The sequence below is a fragment of the Phocoena sinus genome, chromosome 7 (genome assembly GCF_008692025.1).
Source record: "Phocoena sinus isolate mPhoSin1 chromosome 7, mPhoSin1.pri, whole genome shotgun sequence".
NCBI lineage: Eukaryota > Metazoa > Chordata > Mammalia > Artiodactyla > Phocoenidae > Phocoena > Phocoena sinus.
Genome location: NC_045769.1, coordinates 49635385 through 49662720, shown reverse-complemented (window position 1 = coordinate 49662720; position 27336 = coordinate 49635385). Strand labels below are relative to the sequence as shown.

At 35.1% G+C, this 27336-nt stretch overlaps 1 protein-coding gene across 1 annotated transcript in view; it reads left to right on the top strand.

Annotated features, from left to right (window-relative positions):
* Window positions 1–17979: 17979 nt before the first annotated feature.
* The window catches only part of ZNF804A (zinc finger protein 804A), a 321658-nt gene continuing 312301 nt past the window's right edge, over window positions 17980–27336 (top strand). Inside the window, exon 1 of the mRNA XM_032636537.1 lies at window positions 17980–18522. Within this exon, the coding sequence (XP_032492428.1) occupies window positions 18412–18522 (111 nt within the window). The 5' untranslated portion in view covers window positions 17980–18411. The remainder of the gene's footprint in view (window positions 18523–27336) is intronic.

The window sequence follows — 27336 nt, the reverse complement described above, 5'->3', positions numbered from 1 at the left end:
CAACCCTAAATTTACTGAGATACCAAATTGTATTAGAATACGCTGTTTACTAAGTCAGTGAAGTATGTAACATATTTAAAATTAATGAGCTTTAAAAATTTTAAGGGTATTGAGAATTAACTGTATGTTTTTTAACATAATTCGAGGGTGTTAAATGAGCGCTTTCATACCTTCCTGGTCAGCTTTATGACTCAATATTTGGTGCATTTGCTAGTTTGAATCAATTTGTTTTTTATTGTTCTTATTTTGTGTGTTTTAATGAGAAGTTGGAGAGGCATATTCAAGCACTGCTGATATGACAATGAGTGTTAATTTTGTACTACCTTGAATATCCACATTGATCTACTACTTTATTACTCTAAAATAGAATTTTGTAGGCTGACTCTTCAAAGCCCTATCTTTGGATCTTGGCTCCTTCATTATCAGTTCCTTTCATGACCTAGAAGCCATCAAACCTGCCATAGATCTTCTGGCTAATGCATGACTTTTCTCCACAGCATTTGCATCTATTACATTTGCATGGAAAATGCAGGTTGGTTTTCAGCTATCTCTCCTGTCCTAGCTTGAAGCTTCCTCCTGCTTTTTATTCTGTCTACTGCTTTTTATTCTGTCTACTGCTTTTTATTCTGTATGTGTGTGAGATTTGACCCACATTATTTTAATTAGTCTTATTTAATGTTTTATTAGAATACTTCCATATTTTCTATCTTTTCAATAAACAGTATGACAGCTCAGATATGTGCTATTCTAACATTCTTCCTCACTAATATCAGCAACTCTATACTGTATAATGGCATCAAATAGCCACAATCACAAGTGTGTCTTTACTGGTGATTTTTTTTTTTTTTTACTTATGTTGAAGAATTAAATTTTTTTATTAAAGTATCTTAATATTCAGTACTACCTTTGATCCTTTGGACACTTTTCTCAGTCCTTTAGCAATGTTTTTCTTATAATTTTGAAAAATTTCATTTTCAACATTTTTTAAAAACCTGGATACCATTTCAGTATATTGCTGCCTCAGTTTAGAAAGAGGCTACCAATTTTAAAAGACAATAAAAATAAAACAAATAATACAAACAAAAATAATGACATTGTGATAAATATTTTTTGACTGAATGTTTTACTTTTAACTCTTGGTGAATATTCAGACCTCTTAAGACTTTTGATTGCATGAGCTTTTTCAATTCAGCAATAATTTCTTGATGATCCTCTGTATTTCTTAGACCAGTGGACTTTCAAATGGGCTTTGTAGAATGCTGAGCCTTTACTTGGAGAAGCTCTGGGTGCTAACTCCAAGCTTCAACTGGATTAGTTTACATAGCATAAGGTTTCATTTCAACCAAGTGTTTTGCAGCTGAAAATAAGGCCTCTTCTATCATGCTTAAATTGTCAAATAGACAGTGTTAAACCAGACACTTGAAAAATTCCTCAAGTATTTATTGGAAATATGACAGATCAGTCATTTAACCTATCAATTGTAACAGAGTTTACTTGTAAATAACATCTCTGTTTCAGTATAACATAATCACAAATGGGAAGATAACACCCATCACACTCTACTCCACGTGTATTTCATTAGAGTGAAAACACGAGTTATTTCTACACCACATGAGGAAGTCATGTTGTGTATTTCATCCTATTTTACTTGAGAGCTTTGAAAATTTATACGAGCTGGCAAGGATCTAGAACCTTTATATAACCCTTGGTTGTAAACCTGTGAGGCCTTTATTGCCTTTGCATTTTTAATAATATTGTTATAACTATCAGGAAAGAACCACAGTTCTACTCAGCAGAAAGAAATTCTTTGTCTAGACTCCCTGATATTGAGGTATTTTTCCTCCCCCCCCTTCTTACCCTCCTGCCCCATAATCATTCTAATGTTCATCTATCTGCACTCACCTACTATACATTCCTGACCTATCTATTCTATATTGATGGATTTCTAGCCCTTGGATTTAAACCCCAAACTACCATGCCTTTCTAATTCATATTATGGCTGATCAAATTTCGTGCATTTCCTGGATCTAGAACTTTGACTTCAAACCTGCTGACTACTTGTATTTGTGATATCCCTTTGAATTCCTCTTGTCTAAATAGTCTCCCAGCCTTTGTATCCTCTGACTTGTCTAATCCTATTATTACTTATGACATGCTGTGAACATGCAATTCTCTATTTGTACTCTGATAGCACAATTAAGCCCCCTATATAGTCATTAAGATGTTTTCTTTTATAAGCAGCTGGATAGAATCGTAACCTAGAAAATTTGAAACTGAGACAATGTAGTAAACTTGTCTTTTCATTTCTGGCTATGTAAAAATCTTATCACACTGGAAATATCCAAATTAATACTTACAGTGTAAAGTATTTTGGTTTCAATTGAAACAATTAATCTGTGTAGCCAATATCAGTTGCTCTTTTTGTGTGTCATTCTGTATTTTAGTGGCATTTCAGATTTTCATTGTATAAAATATGCTAACATAAGTATAATTAATTTTGCTGTAGGATCTAAAATAAGGACATTAAATTTATTTTATATCAACTGTGATACTTTTAGTTGATTAACACTTAATGTGGATGTTTCATTTTAATTCAATCCTGTTCAATTTTTAACATAGAAATTGTTCACATTATTGTGAATTAATAGAGTAACTGCAAAATCATATGGGTTTCTCACTTTTTATGTGATCAGAAAAAGCAACTGTAAGAATCAATTAAAATGAAGTAACCACTTGATTAAGTTATAATATAATACTGTGTATTCATGTACATTTTCTCAAGTATGATTTTATATTAATGGACTAAATTAGTCCAGTATGTATGTATATATATGTGCTAGTTTGGAGTAACATATTTACTTATGTGATCTTCTATGATGATAATCCACTATGATCGAGCACAATTACATGTATTGGGAAAAGTATGCTATTGACATGAAGAGTAATAAAATTAATCAATTATTGCCAACCTAAAATTATCAAGCATATTAATATTTTGTGATATTAAACATCATTTCTGAGATATGATTGTAACAGTACTTGAGAGTTTGAACTCCAGGCTATCAATCTTAACTATACCAATTATTTGAATATCAGTGTTTTCTACTTATAAAATACAAATACTAATGTTAATTCTTAGTGTTATTGTAAAAATTAAATGAGATAATGCCTATGTAGGTTTAGGCACAGTGTATATTACATAGTAAGCATCCAAACGTAACACAATTAGTACCATCATTTTTACTATTAATACTATCTGTTCTTTCATAGAATTACCAAGAGGCCAGTCACTTCAGAATGATATATATATAAACCATAGAGAGGGGAGGTGCAATTTGATAAAAGGTTTAGGTCTCTATGATATATATTTCATTTATATCTCCCTATGCTTCCCTGGTTCATTGGCAGAAGGAGGTCACATTTACATTTCTGTCCAAATGGTAGTCCAACACTCTCCCACTTGCTAACAAGCATTCCAGTATTTTGCAAGTGTCACAAGTCTACCTATTTCTATGAATCCCCCGGTTTGTTAATATACTGTTATGAATAATAATTCCGTTTTAGTTCAACTGCTGCTGCTTAGAGTAGCACAAGTAACTCCAATTCACTCTTTCAGACTAAACTACAAGTGCTGATCAATGGACAGCTATCTCAATTGCCTCTCTATTGTGTATCTCAATTGCTGCCGATACTCCTGCAGCTACTTGGTAGAGCTGAAAAAGCCAGATGCTTGAACAAAGTGCCATACTAAAAGCTGAGGGAAGAAGTGGTCTCAAAGAACCTCCTGCTTTCCCAGTCTCATTCCCTTGCTAACCATCACTCCTATCTCTGTCAGCTGCTGCTTGTATGAATGTATCTTCTGCCAGTTGGCAATCATTCCTCTCAATGTCACATTTCATGAAGGATGAGCCATGGAAGTGTTTCCTAGGTCCATAGTTGTAAAGGTCTTTGCATTCATACTCATGTACCTATTTACTTAGAGTATACCTATGGCCTTAGAATAACAAATTGGATTCTAGCACTGGCTTCACTGTGTTTGGTGTTGGTATTAAGTCTGACTTTCTGATCTAGACTTACTGAAAGTGAGTTTCATTGAAAGCCAAGATTTATTTTATTATAATTTGTTCAACATGGCTATTTGAAAGGGTATATGTTTTCTTATATTTTAAATTCAACATGGGATAGGAGATAGTGACAATGTTCCAGCCTTTTCTTTACAAGAGAGCTGAACAGCAACAATGTAAATATGTAGCTATGAATACATATGAAGGATGAATAGCATCAGTCATTGAGGGAGGTATATTACTTCATAACACCTGACAAATGTGTTCCTGTCCAGTTAATTACCCAACAAAATTTTCCTAATAGAAAGGATCATGTGATTTTTATAACTTCACTTTAAGCTAATAATTGTTATTGATGAAGCAGATATTAAAATGATAACTTTCTTCATTGTCTTCAAGTATTATATACGGATAAATTATTAGCAGAGACTTAGAAAGTGCAATATGACTAGGTGGTTACCTGGTCGTAAAACACAGAGTGTTCTATATGAACAAAATTCTCAGTTGTCCACAAAAATATATTGTTAAAATTGCCTCCCAGTCATTTTCTGGAATGAATAAAGTTTAATTTTATTAGCAAAAGAAATGCCAATAGCAGCACATAGGTGCATCAATTAAAATAATATAATTTCATTAAATATGTATTTCTATTAGGAGATGACTGAATTTCCCATAAGATGAGAGAGATTAATAATTTAATGTTTTCTATACAATTATAGAAATAAATCTAGGGAAATTTAAACAAATATATTACATTTATCTCCACACAGACTATATATACTATATATATATTATATATGTATTACAAATGAAAAATTGATTAGAACATGAGGATGATTTTGTTATTGGAACTTAATCTCTTAACAAACTTTATTTCAATTTTTGCAGGGGTATTTCAGAAATTCTCTATAAAGTAATTGATTGTTAGCAAAACATATTCCTTTTTAAACTTTATTTATTTATTTATTTTTGCGGTACATGGGCCTCTCACTGATGTGGCCTCTCCCGTTGCAGAACACAGGCTCCGGAGGCGCAGGCCCAGCGGCCATGGCTTATGGGCCCAGCGGCTCGGCAGCATGTAGGATCTTCCCCGACCGGGGTACAAACCCGTATCCCCTGCATCGGCAGGCGGACTCTCAACCACTGCGCCACCAGGGAAGCCCAACTTTATTTTAAGTAGATAATTTTGCAAGTATTTTTGTTTGATATTTTGAATGAATAATCTTAGGAAGTAGATGTAATAACACGCTGAATTTGAGAGTTTCCACTGAAATCACATGAGAGGAAAATAGTAATTTAAAGACAATAAACTTTTCATTTGTTCATTGAAGTTATGGTTCAGATAATAATATGCTCTGGATGCCTCCCCAAATAAGTTTTGCAGTTAATAAATAAGCATATGAAAAGACACTCCATATCATATGTAATTAGGGAGCCAATAATTTTAAAAAGAGATACCCCTATCAAAATGGCTGAAATCCAAAATATTAACAACAATAAACACTGGCAAGGATGTGGAACAACAGGAAATCTCATTCATTGTTACTGGAAATAAGACAGGCAGTTTCTTATGAAAACTAAATATAGTCTTAGCATGTGATCGAACAATCATGCCCCTAGGCATTTACCCAAAAGAGTTGAAAACTAATGTCCACACAAAAAAACTTGCACACAAATGTTTATAGCTGCTTTATTCAAAATTGCCAAAACTTGAAAGCAACCAAGATGTCCTTCAGTAGTTCAATGGATAAACAAACTGTGATATATCACTACAATGGAATATTATTCAGTAATAAAAAAAAAAAAGAAATGAGCCACCAAGCCAAAAAAGACATGGAGGAACCTTAAGTGCATATTGCTAAGTGAAAGATGCCTGTCTGAAAGGCTATATACTATATGATTTCAACTATGTGATATTCTGGAAAAGTCAAAAGAACTATAAAGGCAGTAAAAAAAATAGGGGCCTCTAGGGGCTTGAAGATAAGGAGGAAGGGGTAAATAGGTGGAGCACAGGGAGTGTTTTGGGGAGTGGAACTATTCTATATGATACTGTAATCATGGGTACATGACATCATGCGGTTGACAAAACACATAGAACTATACAACACAGAGTGAACCTTAATATAAATGGAGACTTAGTTAATAATAATGCATCAATATTGGTTCATCAGTTCCAACAAATAAACTACACTAATGCAAAGTATTCTAATAGGGAAACTCTGCAGGGACAAGGGCTAGTGGGGAAGGTTTGATGAGAACTCTGTACTTTTTGCTTGCTTTTTCTGTAAACTTAAAATTACTCTAAAAAATGAAGTATATTAATTAAAATAAAACAAACACTGATTAGTTTCAAATTCTTACCTACTGTGTTTGCCACACTATTGTCCTATAATTATCATGTAGGCAACCCCCAACATAACTTATACACTGTATTAGATTTGCATGTACAAGTTAATATAAAAGAGAAAAATGCCTTAAAATAAAAGCAAAATGTATAAAACAATTTCTTAATCATCTGGAAAACTTAATAGCCTTCTTTTTTTCTCACAACTGGTCAGAGAAAATGAATGCTGCAAAGAATGGCTTAATGAAATTTGTAGATATATACTTCTTTCCATTAATAATGAACACTGAAAATACTCCGCAAAACGAGTATCTAAAATACCTTATTTTCTTTCATGCTTTTCAATCTATTTTCTTCATTTATTATTGATAGTTATTATAAGCATTTATCTTTTTAAAACTTGTTTATTTGTCTATTTAAGTGCTTTCTCCATAAATTCTGCACTTGGCCTTAATGCTTACTACCTAAGTCTTTTGTATTATTACTGTGATCATTTTCTTAAATTTAAGTGAAGTTTTTGTGTAATTGTACATATGTGTCAGATATTTTGATACTGAATTTTAAAACAGCATTTATATTATAGTATTTTGATTTGACACCATACTGTTTATCAGTATCCTTATAATGAGTCCTCTCATTATTATCTACTTAAGATACTGTACTCTTGTAGGCTAATTTTGTAAAACTTAAGATAAAATTTGAAACAGTTTACTTAAGTTGTCTAACGATCATCATTATTTGACCAAAAGGTGAGAAAGTGAGCTTAAATGATCAGGGGATACTATGCCATGTGTGTATTATGGAGTGGTGACAACAATCAAAATCTCTTTGCTCACCTTGAAAAGACTATTGTTATGACTTCAGTTGCAGAGTTCTTAGACACGGTAGCCCTGTTCAGAGAAAGAATTTACCACAGTCAGAACTCTGGCTGTGCAGATGTAAGGTTCTCAAAATGTGCTCCCCAGACTAGGAATCAGCAGCCTCAGCATCATCTGGGAACCTGCTAGAAATGCAAATTATTGAGCCTTACCTAGGACCTACCTACTGAATCAGAAACTCTGTGGTTGGATCCAGAAATCTGTGTTTTCACAAGTCCTCTATGTGATTCTGATGCAGGTTAAAGTTTGAGAACCACTAATCTACAGTTCGGAGTATAGCTTTTAGTCTCAGCTCTGAGGCTATGAGTCAAAGTAAAACAAATTATTGTAAAGAGTAGTGGCCCTTAGTTAATGCTAAAACACTGATTATTAAAATTAAGACAAATGTTTCATATAGCTTAGTATACCTCAGGTACTCTTTTTTTTTAATGACTTATGGTTAAGGTTGGGCAATAGTAGTGAGAAATCTTCCCAGTAGGGCTTGCAATCAAAGATAGCTGGATCCAACAAACATCTCTGCCACAAAACAAATTCCCGTCAGAATAGTATCCCTAAAAGTTAAAATATTACAATCAAATCAGTGATATTAGGATATAAGTTTTCAAGGCTTAAATTCATTTGCTGTATTACACTTACTCTTATGAAAGGGGGAAGATGAATGGGTAAATTTTTTCTATTAGTCAATCATGAAACCCACACATTAGCATAAGTCATAGAATTTTAAAAAATATCAGTTCCTCGCAATTACATATCTCTAAAATAAATTGCTCCATCAATTTTAGGAATTTGATGTTGTGATACCAATTCTAATTCTCTTTTCTTTCTTTAATAATACAGCTCTTGAATTTTAGTTAGGTATATAGCCAAGCACTACATTCTCAAACCTCCTGTTGCAGCTTTGTGTGACTATATGACAAAATTATAGCCAATTAAATATGAGAAGAGAAGCATCATATGTTAAGAGACATTCTCTTAACGGGAAGGGCAATGCCCTCCATTTGCCCTTCTCACCTTTGAATTTGCTGAAACATGTATGCAATGGTGGAAGCAAGAGCAGTCATCCTAGATTACAAGATGGAAGCTGCACGTGTAGCATGGCAGAACACCAAGGCAGAAGATCCTGAGTCACTGACACTGTTTGTCCTGGACAACTCATACACTGACTACCATGAATGAGAGAAGTAAATTATTTTGCTTAAATTTTTGTCTTTTTGGGGTCTTTTTAGAGATCTGATGTTTATTCTCACTAATACACTAGGGAAACCTAATTTACCTCATGTTCTAACGCTCATAAATAGAAAAGCAACACATTTGTTGATATAAAATAAAAATGAAGAGATTTTACCATAGGGAGATGCATTATTTTAATGCATTTGCTTTTTCAAATACTTGTCCAAATACTTCTTCCACTCCTGTAACTCAGTCAGTCAACGATAATTACTGAGCACATTCTAAGCTCAAGGTACTTTTCAAGGCCCTGGGGACGCAACAGTGAGCAAACCAGACAGTTGCTCCTCTTAAGGTGCATTGATATTGCTGGGGGACTGAAAAGGTAAACAGAGAAATAAATTAATTGCAGAGGTTAATTTAAATAGGCAGAAAGTTTCCTTAATTTCTTCTAAAAGTCTAAAAAAACCCAAACATTATTACATCTCCACTTATAATCATTAAAAACATTATCTTTTAAGAAATGAAGGCTGCCTTCACCCAATCTTCCTGACTCTTGCCCCCAAACCATTCAACTTAATATTGACAGTGTTAATCAGTATTAAGTTTCTGTTGCATATCCAGTCTTTCTGCCTTTCCCCTATGCTTATCAATAGCCATCTGTTTATTTGTCTGTAAAAATACATATGCTAATTTATTTATACCACAATGAAACTACACTGTAGTTATTAGTCTTGATGTTCTTGGATGAAAATCCTACATAACAGAGACATAACTATTTTTTAAGAATTTATCTCTAATATACCATTGCAAGCATTTTTATTAATTTCTGCTATTTATGCTCCTTTATAAATATATGGATTGTTTTTAAATTTTAGGTTTTACAAATATTCTGCAATGAAGACTTTGTGCTTATATTTTTATCTCTTCATGATGTTATTTCTGTGTAATAGTCTGCAAGAATTAGAATGGCTGAGTCATGCAACATGTACTTTTTACAGTTTTATGAACAAAACCAAATTACACTTCAAACAGTTGTACCAATTTATATTACAACTAACCTTAAAAGACTAGTAAGTGCTATCAATCTATTTTTATTTTGAATGGTCTGATAGAAAAAGTGAGTCAACAACATCTCATGTTTATTCACATTTCTTTTGCGAATTATTCCTTTATATATTTTGCTTATTTCCCTAAGACATTTTGCTTTATAAATTTTGCTCTTATGTTATTTGGTGCATAAATGTTTGTGAATGTAATATTTTCTTCACCAATTGTACTCTTCAATGTTTTTGGCCTTAAATACTATTTCATAGGGTAGAAGTGGTTTCTCTCTGTTTGCATTTGCTTATTTATATTCATCCATCTCTTTACTTTCAAATTCTCTATCATTTTAGATTTAGACATGTTGCTTGTTAGAGTTTATAATCTGAAAATCTTCACCTTTCTTAGGATAAGTTAAATTATTCCCATTCATTGTGAAAACATAAATGTTTGTCAGATGCCTAATGTTTCTTCTTTTCTTATTATTTGTTATATTTTTATGGTTTCTCATTTTCTCATCTTTACATTTTCTAGAGTGAAAAGATTTAATATATTTTCCTAGAACTTAATAATTAGTAAAGATATCTTTTTTCTTTCATGCAAAGGAAAATTATCACTTAAAATATGAACATCTGCAAAAATATTTAAATAAAAATAATCATAGTTTTACTATTGAGAGATTTCTCTATTAACACATTGTTGTAATATCATGAAATCACATTTTTGTGTATATTGGGCTATTCTTTTGTATATATAGATGCAATTTTATATCTGCCATTTTTATAACATTCCCTTCATTGCCATTTTTTATGGCATTAAAATATAATATTTGCAATAAGATATCTTTTGGATTAATTGTATTGTTTAACCATTTTTCCATTGTTTACATTTTATGTTGTTTATGGTATTTGTCTATCACACATAATTGAAAAACAAATATCTGATTTCTTCCTTAAGATTTCTAACTAGAATTCAGGATCTTCATGTACATATTTAAAAATTGAATGTTGTGGATTCAGTTAGTTATAAAAATCCAATTCATACTAACTTAACTTAAATAACTAATTTTATCACACGGGTTCCGAGTTGTCACATAGAAACATGTGAAAGCAAGCAGATCTTAAGAATAGGTTTGGGGCTTCCCTGGTGGCACAGTGGTTGAGAGTCTGCCTGCCGATGCAGGGGTCACAGGTTCGTGCTCCGGTCCGGGAAGATGCCACATGCCGCGGAGCGGCTGGGCCTGTGAGCCATGGCCGCTGAGCCTGCGCGTCCGGAGCCTGTGCTCCGCAACGGGAGAAACCACAACAGTGAGAGGCTCGTGTAACGCAAAAAAAAAAAAAAAAAAAAAAGGTTTGTAGGAATATTCCCCATTCTTAATCTCTATAGAAGAATGGTACATTGTGGCAATAATGTCCACCACTTCTTCCTAAGCTTCTTAGAGTCCAGGCACACAAAATATTACTGGCCCATCATGAAATTTAGTATGAACTCTTGGACTTGCTTGGTTCAGGGGCCCACCATGGAACAATCAACTTTAGTAAAGAACTAAGTCGTTTGATAGACAAGTTAAAGCTTTGTAGATGGTGAATGGGGGTGAGGTTTATGATACTTATTTTCACATTTATTTTCATGAATATTATACTACTAATATTCCCATCTGAATTATATTAAGTCTCCATTTTACCATTACCTCATAATCCGAGTGAAATATTTATTTATAAATCAATTTGATAAGTTAATAAAATGCATATAGTTTAAATTTATGTTTATTTGGTTCTAAATCAATATGACCATATGTAAACTTGAAACCTCAGTGAAAATATCCATATCCTCTTCCTCTTATTAGCGAAAGGTTTGCTAGAGAAGAGGGGAGTTCAAGTATATATAGGTTGTGTTGAGGGACAGTATTGAGTCTTGATCTTCTATTATATTTTTAAATCTGTTCACATCTGTTCTATATACAACAATATTTCCACAAAATTTCTCTCATACAAATAGCACACATGCCTGGTTTCTTAGCTTGGATGCAGAATTTAATTTTTGTAAATTCTTTACAGTCTTTTTGGTATATTCCAGAAACTGCTTTTTCAAGGTCACCAATGACTTTCAATGTGTCCAACTTAAGATCACCTCTCTGATCTCATCTTACCTGAGTTATCAACAGTATTCCTCATAGTTGATCAATCTCTTCTTAAATTCGACTTTTTTTTTTTATTTTTCTGGAAGGAAGAGCTTCCAAGGCATCATGTTCACTTGGTTTGAGCACCGTTGGCAGCTCATTCCTTGTCTCCTATTAAAACTGCTTTTCATAGAGTCAGCTCTATGGGTACAGATACAGTTTATTATATTATTAGACACAAAGTCTACCCTGACTAATGATTATTCCCTTTGTTTCCAGTGTTTTTAATAACTATGAATAATTAAACAATGTTGCATTAAGTATTCTTGTGAATATCCTTTTATTCTACGTAGAGAGTCCCAGGAATGCAATGGCTAGGTCAAAAGTTATATGCAATTTTAATGTTAATAGATATTGCCAGATTGCTTTCCAAAAAGACTGTAAAACATAGGAATGTAATAATTGCTCAACTTTTTCTTGACTTACAATAATATATCTTAATGTTATTCCTTCCAGTAAATTAGATGTATAGTATCCAATTATATTAATTTCTTTGGCAACATATTAGAAATGTGGCTTTGACTCTAAAATTAGCATTTTTCTGGCATCTATCCCAATTTTACTAATTAGAATTGAAAAGCAAAGGAATAAAAAGGTAAAATCTATTATCAGAATCAGATAAATAGACTGGTCAATAGGTGACCTACCATTATTTTAAGACATGTGAAAGAACTGCATAATATAAATTGTTTAATTTACTTCCAGGGTTAAACCCAAGCAAAATTATAAAAGTTTTCTCTGATTGTTTACATTTGTATCAATTTCCACATTTCCACAATTTCTGCATGTCCCCCAGCTACTTAAGACATACATCCTGAAGTAGGAAATTAAAATGGTGCTCTGTACTGCCAGGGCTGATCAATATCAGCTCTAGAGAAGTTGCCAAAGAATCAGAGAAATTAAAGCTTGAAATACATAAGATCATATTTGGCTTATTCCCTTTCTTTTAGAGGTGAAATAACTGAAGTTAAGGAAGTTGAATCACTCCTTGACCATATTCCATGGTTGCTTTAGTTGGACATATCTTAAAGTGGTTTCTAGTTAGGTATTAACTGTGATAGTGTCTACCCAAATTTAGGTTCAATATATCATTGATTATTAGGTGCCTTTTTGTTTTTAACAACTCTGTAATTCAGATGTCTTATAATCAGTGGCTTCTTACAGTTAATTGGCAGTGTGTTTTATTTATAGTGGAGATAAAAAGAATATATCTTACAATTGACAGGATATCAGATTTCTCAAAATACAGTATTTGTTTTTAACAGGCCCCACATTTAAATACAGCAGATCTGAGATACAGAAACAGGAATAGGGAGATTGGACTACTTTTAGGTAATAATTAACTAATAATTACCTTAAAAAGTCACCATCTCTTTTCAAATCATACCACAATAGTATCAGCTTCAGATAAGGTCAGTAATGGTTATTCAATACTTATCCCATGACTAGCATATACCAGTTTTCTCATATTTGAATAACATATAGATCCTTTTTAAAGATTCTCTAGCATAAATTAAGTTCACTAGTGACATACTGAAATATGTTAACATCAAACTAATTATGCTTATATGCTTATATGCATCAAACCCCATATGCTTATAACTCTTATGTAAATACAAAACAAAAAACAGAAATCAAATAAAAATACAACAGACAAAATATCCAAATTTGCAATCTTAATTTAATACAACAGATGATGTTGCTTTGCTGAAACCAAATCCTATCTCAAAACATGAATGTGTTTACGAGTATTTCTGTCAATACTGATCTAAGTATGCCTGATGATTACAGTGATATGGGTACTGTATGGTGATATAGTTCTCCCACCACTTTTCTCCATTTTATGCCACACCTTTGTTCATACAGCATGTCATGACATCATTTGAACACATTTTAAAATAAACAAAACATTTATATGTTAAGTTCCTAGATTTTTCCTCATTAGTCCAAAATAATAAAAGTAAAATACTTGACACCAATGTGATCACAAACATGAATGCAAACACAAGAGATATATAGTGACAGAACTGAGTTACAGATTATTGTTAGATTATTATAGTAATAAAAAGGAAAGTTCTGAATCCCAATAATATACTCTGTAACCACTAAGATTACATCACAGACACATTTGAATAACACTGGAATATGCTTTTTTTTTTTTCTCAAATGATATAAGAAGGGGAACTTGGTTCACAGAAGCTCAGAAGCTCAGGTAAGGCTGAGTTTCTGGGACCCAGAAGTTAATTTGTGGATAGTTCACTTTAGCAATGGGAAGTTATCCAGATAGAGTAAAAGCATTCAGGGATTGTAATGACAGGAAGTAGGAAGTCCAGTCATGCGAAGGTAGCAACGTATGGTCTCAAACATCAGTAGGCAAACTCAGGGAAGTTTTACTTCCCTCTGGAAGAACTGGACAGAGGGAATCACAGCAGGGATTCAGGATGGAGGGGTCCAGCTGCTGGTCTGGGAAAGAAGGCAGGACCTTGGTTTTACATTTCACGGCAGTAACTTTATCCTGAAATTCTGCGTGAGCCAGTAACAGGTCAGGAACAATGCTCAGTTGCTGTGCAGAAACCTGGTACCCGGCTTTGGGCTAAGCAAAGTAAAATGAGGAACAAGGAGTGAGGTAAATTAATATAAGCACAGAGCATACGGGATCTTGATTTGAATCACAGTGGTAGAAAGGGGAAAACTGAAGGGGAAACTGCACCAGTAGAAAGGGAAAATTGAAGTGTAGTGGTGGCAAAAAATGAACTGCAATTTTTTTTAGAGTAATGTCAGTTATTAAAACGTTTATGTTTCATTTATTAATTGTAATTTTTTCAGCTGGTAAGTTGGTAATTAAACCCAAGTTATCTATAATGATCCCATAAAATATTTTAAAAAATTTTATGATTAAGAAAGATTGATTCTGCATGTTTACAATAGCAAGCAGTTAGATGTTTAACCTAATACAAATTTTCTAAGTCTTTGAAAGGGAAATCTTTTATTTTTTAAATTAAGAGTGGCATTGTTCCATAGAAATAATCAATGCCAAAATGGCCACTAATAACATAAATCAGAATTGTTTGAAATAATGGGAACAGACCATGGATATCAAAGAGATTGTAACACAATAGGAAATTTGAAGATGCTTACTTATGTACTTACTTCCTTTGCATCATGACAAAAGGAAAGACATGGGAACAGCAAGAGGGAAGATCACAATAATTTGTCACTGTTTACTGATTTTAATTTATTGCCACAGAAAGGTATGATTTCTCTCCGAGATGATGGGGAAGTCCTGATTTCTTACTTCACTTCTCTTAATATTTAGCAAATCAAATGAAAAAAAATTATTTCATATTTTAATAGAAGAATTCCATTATGCCTAGGAGTTGTTTGCTGTAATTAGAAGCCAGAACGCACATGGTGGTGGCTTATTTTTCTCTTGAATTTTAAGGTTGATGTAATGTAATGAAGAGTCCACTAGCAACAGAGCTCATTGGTGATGGCATAATGAATATCATATAGTGTGATTAGTAGTTTTATTTGAATGACCGTTACAGTATAGATATGGCTACTCAATTGAAATGAGGGTAAACAAAAGGAACCTGCATTCTCTTCTCATATTTATCTGTGCAAGTTCAAGGTGTAGGTATAGAATATTGCTGATTACACTCAGCATTAGGTAATGTTGAGATAGATTACTTCATGTGTAGTGAAACAATGAGGATAAATTTTATATAAAAAAATTTACATTCCTTTTTTAACTGTCAGCATCCTTCATGTATTAGCAACAGATTATGGTGTGTTTACTACCGTTTATACACAGGTTTAGATATTGCAGTCAAAAGCTACCCCGTCATATCATCAAGCTTGTAAGTGGCAAAGGCAGACTATTCTGACAGTAAAGTGAATCTTTTCAGAGATTATTTCACTAAAGTTGGTTTTTAGGATATATACATCATCATATAAATGTATGTATATCATATATATGGTATATATTATATATCAACTTTGCCAGTAGAAACACAATATAGCATCCCATATAGACGATATTCTGTTCCATGGGACAATTCAAGTAACTGTGGTTCCTGCTTCCTGAACTGGAAATTGAGCTTCATGATGTAGATACAGATCTGAACATTTTGTCAGAAGTATTTTGAAAGAAAAATATTGCAAAAAACCTAGCTTAGATTATTATGACTTATACACACAAGAAATCTATATTATCTGATTCTTTCACATATGGGCCATCTTCCATTTCCTTAGGAGATTCCTTGGTTTGGTTCAGTAAAAATGAAGATTTTATCTCCTGTCTAATAATTGCAAGTTTCCAAAACTTCAAAAGACATAATGAAAATCATGCAGGTCATGAGTTGTTCCCAAGGTGATATGTACAGAGAATCACTACAGTCTCAAAATATAAATTAAAAATAACTCTAATGAAAGGAGCCAAAATGGATTTGATTTGCACACAGTATTTGGTGGAGATCACTTAATTTTTTTTTCTAATAAGATTGTGTTCATACTGAATTGTAACAAATTATTAGGTGATCTGTTCCACAGAGTATAGAAGTTTTGTAAATTCTTGCTTTCTCTTTCTCCCAAGACTTCCAGACTCCCCCAAGTGGATATATGTGAAATTTAGCCAAGTACCTCTAAATAACTGACACTTCATAATGAGCTTTGATAAATCCATACCAACTTTTTTTCTTTGTTTGAATTGAAGCAAGATACATGGAGAGTTTCCCTTAGATGAATCTAGCACTTCCCTCTGTCACCCCTGTAATTTACAAATTACTCACATGACTATTGCCTCTTATAAATACTCTTTTTCTCTCTTTGTTCTTCCTCTTTCAAAGAGTGAAATTGAACTGGCAGATTCATTTAAGGACCATATTGTGGTTTGCAGAGTCACTGCTATGTAAAATCATATATATGGGACACCCAGAATGGACTCTCTTGAAATCTTGACCTTCAAATAAACAAGATCAACACAATTTATATCAAAGTGCAGTATGCTCTGACGCAGGAGCATCAGAATGCCTGGAATCTGCTCTAACCAATTAAGCCATTCTAGGCAAGAGGAAAATAAAGCCTTCAGTAAATCCATTGAAGCCACCATCTCCCAGCCTCCCACTGCCTGTTATCGATCTTTTTAAGAGCGGACTAATGAGTCGCATATACACCTGATGGGATGCTCTCACCCTACCACCTCCGAGGAGTTAACTTACACAAAGAATCAACTGGGTGAGAGGGAGGGTGGCAGGGCACATCTAGGCCGATGGCTACCTTGGCCCCTTAAAACCCAGCGCGATGGTTTCTCTTCAGTGAACGCAGCAGACCCCATCCCCTACTTTCCTAACGAGCCCATTAATTCCTTTGCGGGAGATTTTCCTTTCAGGTCGCTTCTAGGGCAAGCGCTTTTGTTCGCTACCACTCTCTGTGGTGGGAAAAGAACTGTAGAGAAACGCAAAGCAAGCTCGTGGCAGCAGCTTCTTTGCGGCAAAGAATCCCTTTCCGTTCAGCTTTGGCAATTTAGCAGGAACCTAGGTTCTCAGGGGACGAGGGTGAGGGGAACTCCGGGTCGAGGAACACATAAGCCAAGAATCTGTTTTTACTTTCTATCCATTTCACTCGTATCCCCACAACTACCCCTCCCCGCCCCCCAAACTATCAACACAAACCTTTATGATCTCTACAAATGGGTGGTGGGTGGAGGAACATTTTCTTCCTCTAAGATTCGGAACAGAATCCAGCCTCCATACTAAAACCACATTAAAAATAAATAAGATCAAATAAGCTAAACGCAATGGGTAGTAACTATCTCAACAGAGAAGCAGCTGGCACCTGCCTGGATACGCGGCAGTTGCAAGCGGTTGGCTTTTCGTGCTGAATTATTAATTTATTTACCGCCCCCCCCCCCCCCCCATCGTCCCCTCCTCCTTCCCTGACTGCTAGGCAAGAAATCTCCGTGTCTCTACATTTTCCCCTCCGCCCCCACCTTACAGGAGTCTCCCACTTCTCGGTCTCGGGCCGCTCTGTCGCCCGCCCGCGGTGGCCTTCGAGTCCCTGGCCCTCTGCCGCCGCGGCGCTGCGCTGGGGGGCGTCCCGCTCGCCGCGCGCTCCCACTCGCGCCCAGACCGGCGCTGCCGTGGGTCCCGGCGGCGGCGGGGGAGGGCGGAGGGAGGCCGCGGGTGACAGATGTACTCCTCTGACAGCTCTCAGTATCAGCCCAGTGGCTCCCTGCCATTGGCTCAGTGCAATGGACCGGCAACGCCGCTCAATATAATAACACTCATGCCTGCCAGCAGCAGCAACTCCGAGTGCTGGCACCGAGAGCGGGGGATGCTGCTGCCGCCGCCGCCGCCACCGCCGCTGCCGCTCGGGCGGCTCCCGCTGCCCGGCTCCGCTCGGCCGCGCAGCCGGCATTGACTCGCGCTCCGCTCCTGGCTGCCTGGCCGGCCCCTCCTAGCCCGGGATCCTCCCGCGGGGCGAATCGCCCTAAGGCGCATTAGGAGAGAAACACAGCTGAGACGGACAGCGCGGCAAGCATGCGGAGGCGGAGGAACCTCGGCGCGCACGGCAGAGGCGCGTAGTGATCCCGTCTCCGGCGGGCGTGCGAGAGAGGCGGCGGTTCGCCCTGGCGGCGGGTCCCTAGCCCAACCTCCCCGGGCCCCGGCGCGCTGCGGCTGCTGGCGCGGGGTGCCTGGAAGCGGCGGCTGCGGTGGAGGAGGCGGCGGCTGCTCCATGGAGTGTTACTACATTGTCATCAGCTCCACGCATCTCAGCAACGGACACTTTCGCAACATAAAGGGAGTTTTCCGGGGCCCTCTCAGCAAGAACGGGAACAAAACTCTGGTAATCGCTTCTGTTTTCCTCTCTCTCTCTGTCTCTCTGTTTCCTGTTTAAGAGGACATTTGGAGGATTGAGGTTATTGTGAGGGTTTTGGGGGTGTCACAATTCAATTTGGTTTATAATATATTCATTTATTTGTCTTGTGAGCGTGGGGTGAGAATTTGGTGTAGAAAAAGGTAGGAATCTCAGGGAAGCTGAGATCCATGGCTTTGGTTGACACTTTCCCAACGCTCGGGACCCTCCAACTCACTCCGTCCTGGTGAAGATTACCACGGTTTCTCTTTATTCGAAACAAATTATGTCAACAGGATCTCTTCTTAAGAAAGAAAAGAAAATAACCCCAACCCCAAGTGACCCTATAGCCTCTGTCGCTTTAGGAAGCTGAAGGTAATGAGGATGTGGGTGCCTCTCGTGGAGGCGGGGGCCATGTGACTGGTGGTGCGGGGCAAGTGGCGGGACTGAGTGATGGTCTCAGAAGGAGTTTGTGTTTCAGCTGTCTCAGGAAGGACTGGCAGCAAACTTCTCTAGTGAGAAGTTGTCAGTACAAAGCTTAACTGAGTGACTTCAGAACCCCATGCCGTCAGCTTTAAGTTATTCACTCAGAGGTTGGAGATAAGTGTGACGGGTGAGCACTCTGACACAGTCAGAGCCACAAGGAAAAACGTGCTAGACAAACAGAGCCCGTGCAGTCCTGGGAGGTTCTCACTGGACCACCGAGCTTCTCTTTCAGCATTCTAGTAGGAAAAGGACTCCTGACTGGTGAAAGATGTGATGAGCATTGAGATAGTACAGGGTGATGGCCCTTACTTTTTCTTTCATATACCCTCTTAGCTACAAAACCTCCCTGCAGAACTGACTCCCAAGTCTTGGTATCTCCTGAGAACTATACACCCAATAACGAAAAAGGGAAGTAGAGAGAAGGCTCATTAGGCTAAGTACTGCAAACAGAGTAGAGCCAAGTAAGGTGGTAATATGCAAATGTATGCATCACTAAAGTCTGGGTCTATTAGCAAGCAGCACCCCGTGCCCCCCTTTTAACAAAGTGATTACTGAGCTCTGAATAGGTAGAGTAGAAGTTTAAGGACAGAGTCAATTAGTCCAAAAGTAAATACAGTATTCTTCATCTATTTTCTTTATATATCTTAAAATATGATTCTACATAAATTTTTTTCTAAATGTGCTGTGCATCTGTCTTCCAAGAATGAAAAGTTCTCTTCTGAAGTTTTAGGTGAATTCTGACATTGATGTGATTCATTTGATTATTTTCTTTTTTCCCTTGAATCTCTTGGACATCTTCCTCTCAGCTCATTTAATATTCAAAGAAGTAGGGTTAATTTATCGCTTTTATTATTGTCCTGGATAAGATTGTTTACTGTTGTTGTTGATCAAAGAAAATACTCTTCTGTGGTCTTCCTTAGTGGAGTACTATACAGAGCAATAGGCACAGGCTAAGGTAATTATGGAAAGTGTTCTGGCTAGACTTAGAGAAGTCAACTATATGTGAAGGTAATTTGGGGGAGGGGAAGCACTTCATTTTGAAAAAAGTGTGCACTGGTTTGTTTTTTAAATCAAGTTTCACTTATGAGAAAAGGCAAACTTATTGACTGAACAAGATCTCATCCCCATAGTTATAATAATGGTGTAGGTAATAAAGCCACAGAATAAAGTTCATAGAAAAAAACATTTATTTGCCAAACCTCAACTTGTTAAAATTCTGGTAATCTTGGTTCTTAAGTCAACCTTGGGCTTCCATAAATGATTGAACTTGCTTAAGCTGATGTTTGTTGTCGGTTTGAAGTTGATTAGTTCTTTATCACTCATATTGACAAAAGGTAGGTTAAACTGTAGATCTGCCAGTTTAATCTTCAAATTAAAATAGGTGTTAAAGAGCAGCTACCTAAATGAGATGAATAAATCTAAATATATGCAAATGTCAGAAGCAACAAACTGGGATAAAAAGGCTTAGAAATAGTTCCTATCCTATTTTATTTATGGTAAAAGGACTTATAGGGACTTCATAGCTAATCCTTCAAGATTGTGTTTACAAACTGCCCAAGTTAGTGTTTCCTGTGCAAGAGATTTACACCGACTGAAATGATGTAGATTTTTCATATATGGTTCCACTATATTTGAAACTATTACTTTAAAAAGTAATATATGTCATGTGTGGCTTTTCTATGTCTTTTGATGATTTTGTTATTGAAGAGAATGAGATTTATACCTGTCTATAACAGAAGAGATTCTAAATATATTCATAAATGAATTTTTTAATTAAATAATTTTCTATACTTATCTAAAAATGTATTTTTTACAGCAAGTAGGATGCTGTGAAGATTTATTATAAGCTAAAACTTACTATAAGCTAAAAACAGAAAACTGAACCTGAAACTTCTCAGAAATAGCAACCTTAATAAGAAACACAAATATTATCTTAAAAATATATATATTCCACAATTTGAATATTTTCAAGTAAGGATTTATGGTTGTCATGTTTTTAATCCCATTTTTATAGAGTAGTAATTATGAGATCTTTTTTACTTTCTTGTCTATTTGATTTTGACATATTGTGAACTTTGCCTTTGAAGACATCATCACATTTTTGCATTTTGAAATGTGTATTAAGTTAAAAAAATTTTAATGAGTGTTTTTTTTGTTTTTTTTTCTTATTTCGGGAAAGCACAACTTAAAACATAAAATCCATTGAGGGATTTTTCCAAAGAAATTCCAATTAGTTTTCAACCACTAGATAACTAATGGATATTCTGAACATTTTTTAAATTCATATTTTTAAAACATTATTTTCTAGGCTTTAAAATTTTTGAACTGATTTAAGATAGGCTATAACTGTTAATACAGTGTTCTTTCAAGAATTAGAAGTTACCTATAGAATAAATTTACTTACAGAGTAAAACTCATTGTTTACTGACCTTGGTTAATTGCTTTAGTCCTAAATCCAGAATGTAATCCTGCTACTCATACTGAGGATATTATCAAAATGTACAGACCTTTCCATAGATCATATTATGTCTCTCACACAATAAAATTTTAAGCATACTTAAAGATTAAGCCTATTGATAATCTTGATCCTATTCTTGGGCTTTTAAATATATTCCTTTTCACAATTTTAACTGAAAATACGCAAATCTCCATTTTGCAAGGTCTTACCATCAAAGAGAAAGTTCACTCTACTTGTAATGATTTCTGTTATAAATAGCATCATATGTGTGATATAGCTTTAATTCCATGGAATAAGAAATAAGCTAATATTTTATTAGTGCTCCAGAATATGTCTGAATAAGTTACGTGGTTTAATGACAATGAATAAAGTTTACAATCCATGTATTCTTATTGTTTTTCTTTTGATTATCCCAAACCACCATTGTGTATGCATCTGTTTATTAGATAAAGACATTTTGTTATATTTATGTTTTGCAGTTGATCCACAAAAGTTTTTTTGTCCTAATTATATATTTTTAAAGTTTTAATACAAAATATTAAAATATATATACTTTAATGCAGAATTTAAATATATATTTAATCACTTTTTATATGGAATTTGGAGTTTGTGGAACTTTGGAAATCATTACTAATTTGTTTATTACTTCTGTTAGTTGGTCAGCATTTTTATATTTCACAAGAGTATTATGTCTGTTTAAAGACTATGAAATTCAGAAAGAAGGAGTGCTGATTTGAGGTCAGGCAGTAAGTCAATATTATAATGCAGATTTCCTGACTCTAGACATATTTCTTTTATAATTTATATACTAAATTAGGGAATCCATAGAAATTGGTATGATAATATGGATACTGATAAAGAGATGGTATTGGTGTCATCTATTGTTTGAAGACACTCTACTTTTCCACTTGGCTTTAGTTGTGGAGAAATAGGGCCAGACTCACAGAATAATTTGAATTCAAATTTATTTTATTTCTTATCCTCCAATAGGCAAACATCAATAATTTTTGTCTTGCCTAAGCCCTGTTCCTGAAGGCTGTCCTCCATTTCCAACATATTAAGTACCAGGTTTGGCAAGAAAAGATGTATTGATTTATTAATCAGTTATCAACATATTTGTTATTTAGTTCATTCAGATTTATTGAGATGCTTTAATTGCAAAGCACTATTCTAGGCACCACAGGCTTTGTGCTAAGTATTATGCACTGAATATTATGTTAAGATGTGTTCATGGATGCGCCATTCATTTTGAATATGTTGAAAAAATATTCACATATTTTGACAAGTTTGCAGGTTTCTTGTCACTCAAGATATTTTCATATGTATTCATATTGAAAGTATGAAAAAATTATGGGTTTTTTCCTTTGTGTATACAGGAACTCACTAAAATTAGGTAGGTCTTTGAAATATACTATATGGACTTTTGTTCTAATTTTCATTATCTAATATAACAGTATTTTTCATGTCATTCCCTTACACATTTCTTTATCTCCTACAGTATATAATTTAAAAGGTTTCTCCACTCACTGAAACCCATTTATGTGGCACATTTAGGGTTGTGCATAAGACTAGAGAAACAAGTTGTTGAATTAGTGCTGCTGAAATGTTCTCATTGTTAGATTAATATCCTCAAGACAGGTCAGGGGTGAGGGTGGGTTAGGGTGAATAATATATGGCTAAATTTCCCCACTTTAAAAATTTGGTCATGTAATTAGTTATATATTTTTCCAAGTTTCTTTTACATTAGTATACATTCAGTATTAAAGACCATCTTGTGTCTCACTTTCCTGAACTTAATGTGACATATATTCTTTGCTATACTTGTTTTTTATTCTAGCAAAACTACAACACGTGTGTTTTCAGAACACATTATTGGAGTAAGGAAAATAAGATTGAAATACTGATAGTATGACCTACTCGAAAATGTAAGCAGTATTTTAAGGCAAATATTGTCAAGTAACATCCGTGATTCTAACATATCTTTTTAAGTTTATCAAATATTATTTAAGTTATTTTTGATAGTTGAAAGTCAAATAGTGACATACTATCTTGTCTTTCCTTTTCAACTATGCACCAATATTTTCTAGTTTATTGATGACTGCGATTACGTTTTTGCTGAAAATACAGATCAACAAGAGCGTTGGAGAACACTAATCCAAAGGTTTCATATAGTTGTATTTGTATTCAGGACCAAATTCAGGTTGCAGAAGTAGTTTGTTCAGTGTGCACTGTGTTTTAAAGTATTTGGGCTTCAATGCCATTCAAAGGGGAATACACTTCAGTTTGCTACTGTCTTTACTATTTTTTACTGTTATATAAGTTTTCACTTATTTATAATACCTTCCTGACCAATGAAGGCACTTGAATTTTCCACTTCTTGTTTAGTCCGAGAACCAAATTTTACATACGGGGAGACAGAAACATTTTCGTCATTCTACCCTTCATGGTACCAACTTTTAGATAGACAGTAGTCTTCCAAAAAGTTTTCTGCATATTTGTATGTTTCTATACTGTTTATTATGTATTGGTTGAACTGCTTAACAGTATTTTCCAGATCATATATCTAGTATGTTATGACCTATCATAATAATTATAATATAGAAACGTGGATTTGAGGATGATGCATTTTTGCATTTTAAAATTGCAGACTTTCGCTCAGACCACAGGTGTTTTTAGTAATTTCTTGTTGTTTTTGGTCTTTTTAAAAATTAATTTTGAATGTAATTTTAGTCTTTATACTTTTGGTAAACATGTTTAGTTCATGTAACATACTTAGAAAATAGTTTTTTGGAAGTATTATACATAGGGGAAATCATACTTTTTAATAAATGTAATCATAATACAGTGTTGAAATAATTTTCTCAGCGATCCTGTTTAACTGAGATATTACTGTTGTAGGCAATTGTTGTAATTAGGAGTTTGAGTAATCCTTCCAGAGAGAAAAGAATAGCAGTTTTAATCTGTGGTATACTGCAGCCAAAATTCATAAAGAAGTTTTTATATTTATTTTTCACTTTTTTATATTGCAAACTACAATATTAATAATTTTATTAATTCTATCCTCTAAAAATCTTAGCCTGAAACCATTTGATCTGTTTTATCTCATCAGATTATCCTTTGCCTCTGAGAAAATTATTAACATATATACAATATTATGATGTTGTTTTCAACTAGCAAGGTTTCATTAATTTTATAAATGTATTACAGTACACTTCCTAGCACAGTATAATATAAAGTGGGGTAGTAAATAATTAAAACTCGATCCTAGTTGTCAAAATGACAAAGTCCATTACCTGATGTAGTACTCTGGACTCTTTCATAATGGTTTGGCACCATTAGAAGAAAGTTATGTACTTTTCTAAATGTAAGTACATTTAACGTATTAAATGTTTATGATGGCAGTGCCATATTCAAATTATAAGAAAACACTTTTAACTTGCATAGCTTTAGAAAAATGAGCTATGCTGAGTGTGATGACTGGTTTTATGTGTCAACCAGAATAGTACCCAGTTATTTAAACAAACACTAATCTAGGTGCTCTGAAGGTATTTTGTAGATATAGTTAATGTCTGTAATCAGTTGACCTCAAGTAAAGGAGATTACTGTCTATAATGTGGATGGATCTCATGCCATCAGTTGAAAGACTGTAAGAGCAAAAACAGATTTCTTGGTGAAGAAGAAATTCTGCCTCATGACTGTAGCATCAAACCCTGTCCTGAGTTTCTAGCCTACTGACCTGTCCTACAGAAGCCCCACAAACCCACAATCAGAGTCAATCCCCAATTCCTTAAAACTCTCTTTTCCTCCCTCTCTCCCTTCCTCTCCATGTATTCCACCTGCCTCCCCCACCACCACCCCAATTCTCTCTCCAGCTCTCCTGTTGGTTCTGTTGATCTAGACCCCAAACAGTACACTGAGGATGTTATTACATCTCTTTTACAATAAGAAAACTCAATATTTGAAATATAAATCATATCTAATTCCAATTGGATTTAATTGGAAATAGGTGAAATTGACATTGTTAAACTATTTAGGGTTAAAATTTATAAACCTTAATGTGGAATGTTTTTGTTGTTTTATAAAGGAATGTATAATAACTTTATTTTAAATATTTGCCTGGATTACTATGTATCTCTCAATCAATCTCCCTGGATCCTCCCCAAAAAACTTTTATAAAACTGTAAAATATAGTTATTCTTTTCTGTTCAGCTCCAATAGCTAATCATACATGCATTTATTGTACTTGAAGAAAATCAGGCTATCTTTAAATGAGAGAAAATATTTTTAAACTTAATATCAAAAGTGTACAATTTGGTAACCCAAATTTAAGAAAGTTGGCTTTAATGGGTGGCTATGTAAAATTAAGGACTTAAATTTTACAAAACAAAAATGTTTTCATGAAAAATGCACAGAATGGTGTCAGTAACCACCAGCCAGAAACCACCAGGAACAGAGCTCTAGTTGAACCAAGTTGGACCTATTCGTACTTGTTGGAACAAGATAAACTGCACACCTTGATGCATATCATGAAGAGGAAATAAGGGAGAGTTTTATAGGTTTTGGGATTGTGTAAGGTGATTTTGTGGAGTTTATTGAAACATTGTTTTATTCTGGATTATCCTGTGAGAAAGGAGGGCCATTCTACAATTGGTTATTTTAGTGCTCTTTCTCTAGGAGGCAAGAGGAACGGAGTGGGGGCAAAGCTGTAGTTGGTAGAGAAGCAGCTTTTGCTCATGTTGGCTGGCAGATGGGGATGTTTCATAACAAAAACAGTAGGTTTGTTTTTGTCGGTCCCCAAACATGACTGTGAAGTGGTCTTGTTTTTTCCTGCTTCCTTCATGCTCATCAATGACCTTGTCCGATGTTAGGGGACTGTGAAACTGTTTATCTTTGATAACAGAACCATACCTTACTTTTTTTTCCTATTTATTTTATTTCTGGCTACATTGGGTCTTCATTGCTGTACATGGGCTTTCTCTAGTTGCGGTGAGCAGGGAGTACTCTCCGTTGCGGTGTGTGGGCTTCTCATTGCGGTGGCTTCTCTTGTTGCGTAGCACGGGCTCTAGGCTCTCAGGCTTCAGTAGTTGTGGCACACGGGCTCAGTACTTGTGGCTCATGGGTTCTAGGCGTGTGGGCTTCAGTAGTTGTGGGGCAGAGGCTTCGTTGCTCTGTGACATGTGGGATCTTTCTGGACCAGGGCTCGAACCCGTGTCCCCTGCAGCAGGCGGATTCTCACCCACTGCGCCACCAGGGAAGCCCCATACCTTACTTTTTGATCTAGACAAGTTCGTAGCTGACAGTTCCCAGGGGCTGATTTTTTCTTTCTCAGATATGACATGGATGGTTGCAAAGAAAAGGGAGGCAAGACCATCAGAGAATTTCAAGGAAATGAGACCCAAAGCCGGGGAGTCTTAGGGATGAGGGAGGGAAGGAGAATGGTTGAAGATTACCAAAGTGGAGCATGGAAGACATGTGCCCTGCACTGGCACATTCTTATGAGGACTCTGGGGAGATAAAACAGTCTCCCATCTCTTGAGAGAGATACAGGGGAAAGGCTTTTCAAGAGAGACAAACTTCAGTTGGTGCAAAATGCTGAAGTAAAACTTCAACAAAAAGTCTAAAGCTATAGAGATCTCATTGATAAGGGACATTTCTGAATTCAAGGCACAGTCCAAGTGTTTTAGGACATGTAGGAATATAGAGAATTTTGTCATAAAAGAGGTTGTAACATAATCTCATGGAGATCGAAGTCCAGAAAATGAAGAAAAATTTGGGAATTCTGGACTTCCTGTGGCAACTGACATTGGATGCAGGGTAGTATAAAACTGGTTCCGATAATCCCAGTGCAGGCAGTGGTAGCA